This window comes from Enhydra lutris, unplaced genomic scaffold (assembly GCF_002288905.1).
Source record: "Enhydra lutris kenyoni isolate GAN:26980312 unplaced genomic scaffold, ASM228890v2 scaffoldscaffold221, whole genome shotgun sequence".
NCBI classification, from domain to species: Eukaryota; Metazoa; Chordata; class Mammalia; order Carnivora; family Mustelidae; genus Enhydra; species Enhydra lutris.
Window position 1 is genome coordinate 124,421 of NW_019154305.1, and position 12,230 is coordinate 136,650.

Sequence of the window (12,230 nt, forward strand, 5' to 3'; positions counted from 1 at the left end):
AGGATACTGGGATCATGACCAGAGGTCAAGGTAGATGCCTGGTAATGTGCTGAGCCACCCAGGTGCCCCATAGCCAGCGTTTGTTTATGTTTCTTGTCATAAGCAGACATAGTCTTATTGAAATTATGCAAATACATATTTTGGCATAAAAGTAGAATAGTCACTGAGAGTTTCTGAACTTGGGAGGAATCTGGAAAGGAGGAAAGATAAATGTTTCAATTTGTTTCCAAAGGTATTTTTTCTGCAATGGATAGGAGTCAATCAATCTAAGACAAAAAGTTTAAGTCTGAAAAAACAAAACGTTTATAAGGCTCTTGTTTACATTTCAGTTAGTTAACATATAAGGTAATATTCATTCCAGGAGTACAATAGTGACTACGCAATTCCATATAAAACCTGGTGCTTGTCGCAATTGTACTCCTTAATCCTTGTAACTAATTTAACTCATCTGCTCACCCACCTGGACACTGGCTTCCATCAGCTTGCTCTCTATAGGTAAGAGTCTGTTTCTTTCTTTGCGTCTCCCTTCTTTTTTTTCTTTCTCGTTGCACACTTTTTCATTTGTTGACTTCTACCTATGAGTGAAATCATATGGCATTTGTCTTTCTCTGACTGATATCACTTAGCATAATACTCCCTAACACCATCCACGTTGTTGCAAGTGGCAAGATTTCATTCCTTTTTATGCTAATATTCCACTGTACATACATATCAAATCTTATTTATTCATTCAGTAGTCAATGGCCAATTGGGTTGGACTGTTTGAAGCAGAAATGCTCATTGCCTCTCCCTGCTGAACTGCTCCTCCAGCAAATCAGCACCATGGACAGAGCCGGAACCTGAGCGCATACTCCTTATGGTACTGACTAGAGAGGAAGGCCCCATACAGCAGTGCAGCTGCTTCCCTGAAAGGTCCCCCCATCTGCAGTGGATCTAACCTTGACAGCGGTTGTATTGTTACGGGCTGTGGACTGGATCCTGGCAAAAGGACCAAGTGGCACTCAGAGACCTTGGAAGATCAGAGGTTGATTTCACACCGGTGGGCTCAGAAGAGAGTACTCTCTCAAGGTCTGAACCCCAAGCACAAACAAAGGGGGTATTTATACATTTTTACTTCCATATCTGTGCTACTCTTGCAGCTGTGGCTGGTAGGGCTAGGGGAAAGCCTGGAATGGCCCTGGGGCCAGGACTGGGATTCCCCTGCTGGACTGCTCAGCCCCTTCAGAACATAGGGTTTCCTTATCAATAAACATGGGAAACGAGGGTTTGGGTTCAACCACAGCACACACCTTGCTAATCCTGCCTATTCCACTATCCAGGAGGCTTCTTGCTCCCCACGTTCGTGACATTTTAAAGCTATACCTAAATGTGTTGGGGGCCATGAGGCCTGGTCAAGGGCATTGCCCCACTAGGTTCAGGTTTGAACTGATGCAGGCCTAATTCTGCTGAGGGCCGGATAGTGCCACAGATAACCATGGTCTGATAGTCTCATGCCTTTTCCTCTGATCCCCGTATCTCTCTTAAAGAGCCCCTTGCTAATCTGCCACAAACATCTCTCAGGCTTGTGGGCCAGAGCAACTTCAAGGAGGTAAATTATTCCGTACCCAAGACACTGGAGAAATTTAAACGTGTACCACAATAGACACTTTCCTCCTTAGGTTGATGTTTATCCAAGGCTTTCACAAGCCAAGCCACTGAAATACATCCTGCCTCCAGCAAAGGTAATGCCTTCTCGTTCCTACTTCTCTCCTATATACTTAGTTTCTTCAGATAGCTTCCCATTTTCCATTTACCTATATCCACTTTGCCTGCAGTTCCTTACTACCTAGTTCATCCCTAAAGCTTCTCATTTTCCATTAACCTATATCCTGTTTTCCTTCAGACTCCAGACCAAAAGCACATATTTCTGCTACCTCCCATGGCTTTCAGAGGGACATGACTACTCAAGAGGCAAGACCCTGTCCCCCATCCCTGCTGCCAGTCTGTACCCACTATAGCTTACACTAGAATAACTTGTGCTGAACAAAGAGAAATTATCTGATGAGTGCTTGAGCCCTTTGATGTCCTTTGCATTAATGTAATCCCCTACCCCAATTAAACTGCCTATAAAAGGAGCTCTAAAATAAAATAAAATGAATATGCCTGACTACTGACCAGAACTCGTTGTGCGGCTCTCCCATTCCTTTTGCCAACACCACCCCTCCTTTGGGACACCTGGACCTGCCAAGGCTGGACCCCAGCATAAATGATTGCATCATCCAAAACCCATCCCATCCAGTGCCACTGATCTAGACCTGGGCCATCACAGTCATCACTGTCACCCAAGAGCATCTGGTCCTCAGTTACAGTCAGGAATTCAGTTAAATCATGAAGATAAAGACTTTCCTACTCCTTTAAAACTAACATATTTGGACACCTGGGTGGCTCAGTGGGTTAAAGCCTCTGCCTTTGGCCCAGGTCATGATCCTGGGGTCCTGGGATTGAGCCTCACTGCTCAACAGGGAGCCTGCTTCCTCCTCCTCCTCCTCTCTCTCTCTCTCTCTCTGCCTGCCTCTCTGCCTACTTGTGATCTCTGTCAAATAAATAAATAAAATCTTTAAAACTAACACATTTGCCAACTCACGTTCCCCATGACCTGTATTCACCAGATGACACCACCAAGCCTGTGCTTTCGAATGACTAAAGCGAGCCATATCCAGTTCCTTCCCCACAACAGAGGTTTTCACATTTTCTTTTAATAGGTCTTCCCTTTCTCTCTAAGGATGTTGCCTTCATCGAATTTTACTGAGATTCACATCCCACATCCAGGCCTAAATATCTGAATAAATGCCCTTTGCCTGTCCATCTCTCTAATATCAATTGTTTAGTGAGAACACCCTTGCCCCAGTTCAGGCAAAAAAGAATGGTTGTGATGCCTATGGAACTGGAAACAAAAATGAGGAAAAATACAACTGGAGATTTGGAAATAACTAGGAAATAAAACAAGGAGAAATTATTCTAATGCTGAGTCTGTTGTTCACCCCAGACCACTGTTCTGCACATGCTAATTCATCATGTTATAATATTTTATATCTCTTACCTGAGCTACAATATCATGCCATTTAGAATAGGTCTCCTCTACTTCTGGCATATCTGTTACACACACATCAAGGTCATATGTGCATATGTACTTCATAGACACATCAAAGCAACAGCTCAGTGTAACATACCTTTACTAGGGGCCGTGATTCAATGCTTTAGAGTCTGAGCAGTAAGTCCAGACTAGGTCATTGAAACTAAAACAGGTTTAGGTAAGCTCTGCAGAAATCTTCTCTAAGGGTCATGGGAAGCAGAAGCCTTTGGAAAAAGGAGATGGCTGCTCACAAGGGTGGATTGTTGTCATATCAGAAGTTACATTGCCTTGTGACTCTGCAGGGTGTTGTCTAGAGAACACACTAGTGAGAAGGGTAGGTGTCAGTTCAAGGCTCCTGGAAAACTACTGGTTACACACAGGAAATGCCAAATAGCAGTATCATGGAGTATGTGAACTACCAGGTCAACCATACCTCCATATAATCTGTAACATATCAACAATAACAACACAGTATTCATAAAGAGGAGAAAATGATACAATACATCAACTGGAGGGGGGAATCACACATGGTTTTAACTTAAGGAACTGAGAGAATGGATTCCTAGGAATATTATTCCACTCCATTACCAAGTAGGGGATAGATACCATCAGTTCTCTACAACCTTCAATAGAGTGAGATGGTTTCACATTGGTGGTGGGATAACACATCATTCATTACACACCCATATTAAGATGTTAAAAACCATCATGTTTTATTAGTTAAAATATACTAAGTACACAGACTATATTATGCATTTCAAATCCACTCTATTGTCCCTGTTCAAAATACAAGATGCAAGCGTTAAAAAGCCCTCAAATGCTGGTATCATGATGTGGGAGTAGTGATTACCATATATTTCAGGTCTGAGAATCATTAACAAATGTGTGTGTCCAATGATATGGCACTGTAGGGAAGAGTGAGCTATGCTCTTTTTGTTTTCTGTGAGGATTTCTGCATTTCAACCACATCAGCTCCTACTCTCTAAAGATCACTATGACGAAGATACATTAGTACTGAACTGGACTGCCACCTCTTTTTCTGTAAAGAACAATTAGTAAAACCTTGTATTTCTAGTTGGAGGAAGTTCTTTAGTTTCAATAAATGGATAACAATTATGATCTGAACACCTATCTCATGGTAACTTACATCAATATTACAACCATAAACAGCATCTCCATTTAGATTTTCTTCATTTGTTGCATATTATCCTATCCTTCATCTTCCATGGAAAATTAGGGATGCATTAGTCCCATCTAATGCAGAAGGGCATCAAATATCTTTGATATGCCTACAATCAGCCACATGGTTTCACACATACACAGTAGGAATAAATAAATTTTCTGAAGTGATTTGAGAATTAGGTACATTATTATTAGTCACAAATCTCAAATAGGGTCAATGTAACGAAAAAGTGCATTGAAATTAATTATATCTATGTAAAAGTCCACCCATTAAATCTCTTGCATATAACAACATATCTATTTGCTTTAACTTTGTCTTTTTCCTTGGAATAACTGTTTTGATACAGAGTACTGTCTGAATAGAGTGACTGATGTATGGCTTTCTACTAGCTATCTGTCAAATGTTATTGACATCTGATGATCAATTAAATAGTTTTCCAAACTCTGGTACCTTTCAATCTACTTACTTTAATGTCCTCTCTGGTATTCACTTAAGTGTATATTGAAAAGAAGGCCTTTCCACATTCATTATGTTTCTAGGGTTTGCTTTTTTTTTTTTTTTTAAGATTTTATTTATTTGACAGACAGAGATCACAAGTAGGCAGAGAGGCAGGCAGAGAGAGAGAGGGGAAAGCAGGCTCCCTGTCGAGCAAAGAACCTGATGCGGGGCTCGATCCCAGGACTCTGGGATCATGACCTGAGCGGAAGGCAGAGGCTTTAACCCACTGAGCCACCCAGGTGCCCCTAGGGTTTGCATTTTTTGACACTGAGTACAGACTGAATTCCAGTTAAAGTTAGAACACTTTTTTCACATTTTCCAGTTTTCTTCCTATGACAACGATGACGTTAAGTTGTGTGCTCCAGGGAGAGAGAGGTAAGACACATTCTTTATATTTGCGTAGTTACTCTCCAATATGAAATCTCTGATGTGGAGTATGGTAGAGCAGTCCTTAAGCATTTTTTCCACATTCTTTACATTTGTAAGGTTTCTATCCAGTATGAATTCTATTATGGTTACTAAGGTGTGAGTGCTGTTGAAAAGTCTTTCCAATTTCTTTACATTTATATGCAATTCTGTGATAAATTCTGTGATGAGGAAGTGTTGAGAACAATCTAAAGGCCTTGCCACATTATTTATAATTCTAAGGTTTCTCTCCAGTATGAATTCTGTGATGTTGAATAAAGTTTGAGTGGATGTTAAAGGCTTTGCCACATTCTGGACATTGGTAAGGTTTCTCTCCAGTATGAATTCTGTGGTGTTGAGTAAGGGCTGAGTGCTGGTTAAAGGCCTTGCCACATTCTTGACATTGGTAAGGTTTCTCTCCAGTATGAATTCTGTAATGTTGAATAAAGTTTGAGTGCCTGTTAAAGGCCTTGCCACATTCTGGACATTGGTAAGGTTTCTCTCCAGTATGAATTCTATGATGTTGAATAAAGTTTGAGTGGATGTTAAAGGCCTTGCCACATTCTGGACATTGGTAAGGTTTCTCTCCAGTATGAATTCTGTGATGTTGAGTCAGGTGTGAGTGCTGTTTAAAGGCTTTGCCACATTCTAGACATTGGTAAGGTTTCTCTCCAGTATGAATTCTGTGATGTCGAGTAAGGGCTGAGTGATGGTTAAAGGCCTTGCCACATTCTGGACATTGGTAAGGTTTCTCTCCAGTATGAATTCTGTGATGTTGAGTAAGGGCTGAGTGCTGGTTAAAGGCCTTGCCACATTCTGGACATTGGTAAGGTTTCTCTCCAGTATGAATTCTGTGATGTTGAATAAAGTTTGAGTGCCTGTTAAAGGCCTTGCCACATTCTGAACATTGGTAAGGTTTCTCTCCAGTATGAATTCTGTGATGTCGAGTAAATGCTGTGTGAAACTTAAAACCTTTGCCACATTCTTTACATTTGTAGAGTTTCTCTCCAGTATGAATTTGCCTGTGTCCACTTAGTGATGAGAAGTCTTTAATGGTTTTACTAAATTTCTCACATTTGTATGGTTTCTCTACAGTATGATTTCTGTGATGCTGAAATAGGTTTGAGCTGAAGTTAAAGGTTTTGCTGCGTTCTTTACATTGGAAAGGTTTCTCTCCGTATGTATGTTTGAATATTTGATTGGAGCTTTTGCTGACAGAAACACACTGCTTTGCAGAAACAGTTGACTTAAAAAGTAAGGTTTTCCATGATGTTTTATATCCTTCACTATTCTGGTCATTTTGATTCTTATCAAGCGCGGTTGTCTCCAAATGGCTATGTCCTTCATGGTATGTTTGATGCCCTTCACTCTCCCCATCATTGTCCCAGTATGTCATTAAGCAAACATTTTCAACAGCACTATTTTTGTATCTACCCATTGACACTTTTTGGAAAGAAGTTTCTACGCTTGGCTTCTGCAGGCAGCTTTGAGGGTCATGTGAAGATACAGCTGAAAGATATCAAATAAGAGAAGCTTTGCACACTGGCAGTATCGTAGCCAATGAGGTTTATCCGAGGCACAATTATTGCTAATTGAAAACTTTTCTAAAAGATATCAAATAGAGAAAAGTAAAATCATTCTACTTATCACATTCAGATGAACATACGAATGTCTTCTAATATACAAGCTTCAAGTCAATTAAAGAATGTCAGGAAGATGGCCGAGAAGGAATCATGAGGACTTCATTCCTCCATGGATACAGAACTTTGCACACAACATACAGACCACATATCCTAATAGATAATTCTGTGATATTGTCATCTTGTAGCACACATCATTTTCCTCTATCTCAAATAATCAGCAAAAGTGTCATATGAGAATAAAATTGTGGAAGGATGGATTCTTAAACATAAAACTGGAATGAACCCAATAGAATACAGTAAAAATACGAACATATCCACAATAGGAAGAGTTGGTTGTCAGAAAAGATCAACAAAATTGACAGCTCATGAACTAAATCAAGGGCAAATAAATGAGAAAAGACCACCTAAAAGGAGAAGTGAAGAAGTAAAAGCTGACACAGTAGAACTAATACCATAGAAATAAAAGCAATTATAAAAGGAGACAATGTATAATCATGTGCCAAGAAAGTGATACCAAAAGACAACAATAAATTTCAAAAAAGGTATAACCATCATGAAGAAATATTTTAAAATTACAACTTATCAACAACTACTAAGCACACTGAAAGAGTAATGAAAAAATTCCCAACAAGGAAAAGTCCTGTGCTAGATGAATTCACTGAAGAATTCAAACAGACACTTCATGACAAAGGACTTCAAATCTCCTCAAACATTTCCAAGGAGTGAAGATCAAAGAAATCAACAGAACATGCTCTCTAGGGCACCAGCATTACCAGGTTATCTGAGCCAGGAGAAGACACTATAGCTAAAGAAGTCTACAAACTACTACCTGTGAGGAATATTCATGCAAAGTCCACAATAAAACAGAACAAACTAAGTCAAAAGCAGATTTTATCATTTAGCAACATAATCAAGTGAAAAATCTTCCTGGAATTAAGGGTGTTCCAGTATGGAAAACTATAAATTGAAGACTCCACAATAACAGAATGAAGATCAAAAAAGACATGATCGGGGAGCCTGGGTGGCTCAGTGGGTTAAAGCCTCTGCCTTTGGCTCAGGTCATGATCTCAGCGTCCTGGGATAGAGCTCCACATCGGGCTTTCTGCTCAGTAGGGAGCCTGCTTCCTCTTCTCTCTCTGCCTGCCTCTCTACCTACTTGTGATCTCTCTCTCTCTGTCAAATTAATAAATAAAATCTTAAAAAAAAAAGAGATGATCATATTAATTGAGACAGAACACAAGTATGGCATATTGGACATATCATGATTAAAAATACTCAATAAAAGTGGCTGGGTGGCTCAGTCATTAAGTGGCTGCCTTCAGCTCAGGTCATGATCCCAGGGTCCTGGGATGGAGCCCAGCATCAGGTTCCCTGCTCAGCAGGAAGCTTGCTTCTCCCTCTCCCACTCCACCTGCTTATATTCTCTCTCTGGCTGTGTTTCTGTCAAATAAATATATAAAATCTTTCAAAAAAATAAAAATTTTAAAAAATAAAAACACTCAGTAAGTAGAGATAGAAGAAACTCTCTCAACCTAATAAAAGCCATATATGTATGAAAAGCTGACTCAATAGTAAAAGACTACAAACTTCTCCTCTAAGATCAGAAACAATGTGATGAAGGGATTACAACACTGCCTTTGAGCAAAGTACCAGATATTCTAGTCAGAACAGTTAAGGAAGGAAAAATACATAAAAAGAATCCAAATTGAAAAAGAAAAAGTAAAATTATCTGTGTCCACAGATGATGTGATCTATAGAAAACCATTAAGAATTCTAACTTCATTTTTTTCTGTTTTGTCATTGTTCGCATTGTTTATTTTGCTAATCTTTTTTTCCACAACACTTTCCATTTTCAAAATCTTTTTTGCTCTACATGGTTGAGTTAAGAAAAAAGTTGGGGGGCACCTGGGTGACTCAGGGGGTTAAAGCCTCTGCCTTCAGCTTAGGTCATGATCCCAGGGTCCTGAGATCAAGCCCCACATCAGGCTCTCTGCTCAGTGGGGAGCCTGCTTCTCTCTCTCTCTCTGCCTGCCTCTCTCTCTCTCTCTCTGCCTGCCTCTCTCTGCCTACTTGTGATCTCTGTCTGTCATATAAATAAATACAGTTTAAAAAAGAAAGAAAAAAGTTGGAATAAACAACTTTCCTACTAAAAGAAGGGAAATACTGGGGCACCGGGGTGGCTCAATAGGTTTAGCCTCTGCTTTCAGCTCAGGTTATGATCTCAGGCTCCTGGGATTGAGCCCCACATGGGTCTCTGCTCAGCAGGGAGCCTGCTTCCCCCACTGTCTCTGCCCGCCTCTCTCTGTCTACTTGGGATCTCTGTCAAATAAATAAAGTCTTTAAAAAAAATAAAAGAAAAGAAGGGAAAAACTACTGAAAATTAGTTTTCCTTTCGGAAAAAAAACTACTGAAATTTAATAGAGAAAGAAAATAACAAAAGTGTGAAATAAATATAATAGAGCAGAATAAACAATAACAATACATTGAACGTAATGCTCATTTTTTATTGTTTTTTTTCTTTTTGTTGTTTTTTTTAATTTATTTTTTTATTAACATATAATGTTTCAAATAACATATTCTTTGTTTCATGGGTATAATGCCCTTTTTAACCAAAATAATAACAAAACTGGCAATGCTTTAATTAGATCAATTAATACATACTAATCAGTTAACTTAGAAAAAAAATACCCAGATAATTCATAAAAATGCTCAAGTTACTAAGACTGAATTATCAACCTTATACCAAAAAAATTGGGAATCTTCTTAGACCAGAATAACAGTTTAATTTGGAAACAAAACTGTCCCAGCACAGAAAAGCCCAAGGCCTAGGAATGATACTATATTTGATGGAGTCACTCTGTTCCCTAAATGAAATCTTGAGAGAGATGATACATCTCTCTTTGATTCAGATTCATTATTTTTCATTCATTCATTCATTCATTCATTCATTCATTTATTGTCCTCTAGGTCAGAAAGTTATTCCCCTATTTCTTCCTGCCTCCTGTTCATTGCATCAAGTCTGTTTCCAAACTGATGGATTGCATTGTTAATCTCTTTCATTTTTTTTAAAGATTTATTTATTTGTTTATTTGAGACACAGAGAAAGAGATAGAGAGAGCATGAGTAGGAGCTACAAGAGGGGAGAAGAAGGGAGAATACTAAGCAGACACCACAGTGAATGAGGAGCTTAACTTGGAGCTAGATCCCAGGATCCTGAGATCACTACCTGGACCAAAACCAAGAGTCTGATATTTAATGGAGTGAGCTACCCACATGCCCCCATTTTTTTTTTTTTTTAAACTCTGCTCTCTATGTTAAGGTTCTCATTATTCTTTTCTCATCCCTGGGAATATCCCTAAGATTGTTGCCTTAAATTCTCCATCAAGCAAGTTACTCATTTCTGTTTCCCTTAGATCTCTAGCCATGGCCATATCTCATTTCATGTAAGATACATTTTTTCATCTTGGTATTTTGTCTACGTCTCTGCCTTCTTCTGTATTTGGAAAAGCCACTGATGTGTCCTCTTATATCCTTCAGGCCAGGGTTCTGCAGAGGCTCTCCTTGCTTGCTGTGGGGAATATTTGGACCCTAGCCTCAGTGTGACTAGGTGAGCTCTGGTCTACTTGTGATAGGAGACCTGACATCAACTCCACCAGGGCTGAGGCCCTACAGAACTCTCTGCTCAGCAGATGTGGTGTGGGCAGGGGCCCACCTTGCTGGTCCTGAGGCAAGCCTCANATTTCCAAGGAGTGAAGATCAGAGAAATCAGCAGAACATGCTCTGTAGGGCACCAGCGTTACCAGGTTATCTGAGCCAGGAGAAGACACTATAGCTAAAGAAGTCTACAAACTACTACCTGTGAGGAATATTCATGCAAAGTCCACAATAAAATAGAACAAACTGAGTCAAAAGCAGATTTTACCATTGAGCAACATAATCAAGTAAAAAATCTTCCTGGAATTAAGGGTGTTCCAGTATGGGAAACTATAAATTGAAGACTCCACAATAACAGAATGAAGATCAAAAAAGATATGATCATATTAATTGAGACAGAACAGAAGTATGAGCATATTGGACATATCATGATTAAAAATACTCAATAAAAGTGGCTGGGTGGCTCAGTCATTAAGTGGCTGCCTTCAGCTCAGGTCATGATCCCAGGGTCCTGGGATGGAGCCAAGCATCAGGTTCCCTGCTCAGCAGGAAGCCTGCTTCTCCCTCTCCCACTCCCCCTGCTTGTGTTCTCTCTCTGGCTGTGTTACTCTCTGTCAAATAAATATATAAAATCTTTTAAAAAAATAAATAAAAATTTTAAAAAATAAAACACTCAATAAGTAGAGATAGAAGAAACTCTCTCAACCTAATAAAAGCCATATATGTATGAAAAGCTGACTCAATAGTAAAAGACTGCAAGCTTCTCCTCTAAGATCAGAAACAATGCAATGAAGTGATTACAACACTGCCTTTGAGCAAAGTACCAGATATTCTAGTCAGAACAGTTAAGGAAGGAAAAATACATAAAAAGAATCCAAATTGTAAAAAGAAAAAGTTAAATTATCTGTGTCCACAGATGATGTGATCTATAGAAAACTGTTAAGAATTCTAACTTCAATTTTTTCTGTTTTGTCATTGTTTGTATTGTTTATTTTGCTAATCTTTTTTTCCACAACACTTTCCATTTTCAAAATCTTTTATGCTCTACATGGTTGAGTTAAGAAAAAAGTTGGGGGGCACCTGGGTGGTTCAGGGGTTAAAGCCTTTGCCTTCAGCTTAGGTCATGATCCCAGGGTCCTGAGATCAAGCCCCACATCAGGCTCTCTGCTCAGTGGGGAGCCTGCTTCCCTCTCTCTCTGCCTGCCTCTCTCTGCCTACTTGTGATCTCTGTCTGTAATACAAATAAATACAATCTTTAAAAAAAAAAAAAAGAAAAAAGTTGGAATAAACAACTTTCCTACTAAAAGAAGGGAAAAACTGGGGCACCTGTGTGGCTCAATAGGTTTAGGCTCTGCTTTCAGCTCAGGTTATGATCTCAGGCTCCTGGGATTGAGCCCCACATGGGCCTCTGCTCAGCAGGGAGCCTGCTTCCCCCTCTCTCTCTGCCTGCCTCTCTCTGTCTACTTGGGATCTCTGTCAAATAAATAAAGTCTTTTGAAAAGTAAAATAAAAGAAGGGGAAAACTACTGAAAATTAGTATTCCTTTCAGAAAAAAAAAACTACTGAAATTTAGTAGAGAAAGAAAATAACAAAAATGTGAAATAAATATAATAGAACAGAATAAACAATAGCAATACATTGAATGTAATGCTCATTTTTTTTTTCTTTTCGTTGGTTTTTTAAAAAATTTTATTTCTTTTTTATTAACATATAATGTTTCAAATAACATATTCTT

General features: G+C 39.1%; 1 protein-coding gene across 1 annotated transcript in view; it reads right to left on the bottom strand.

Annotated features, from left to right (window-relative positions):
• Window positions 1-5,283: 5,283 nt before the first annotated feature.
• The window catches only part of LOC111140180 (zinc finger protein 724-like), a 17,722-nt gene continuing 10,775 nt past the window's right edge, over window positions 5,284-12,230 (bottom strand). Inside the window, exons 5-6 of the mRNA XM_022492518.1 lie at window positions 5,442-6,707; window positions 5,284-5,363 (exon numbers count right to left, since the gene is read on the bottom strand). Coding sequence (XP_022348226.1) covers window positions 5,284-5,363; window positions 5,442-6,707 — 1,346 coding nt within the window. The remainder of the gene's footprint in view (window positions 5,364-5,441; window positions 6,708-12,230) is intronic.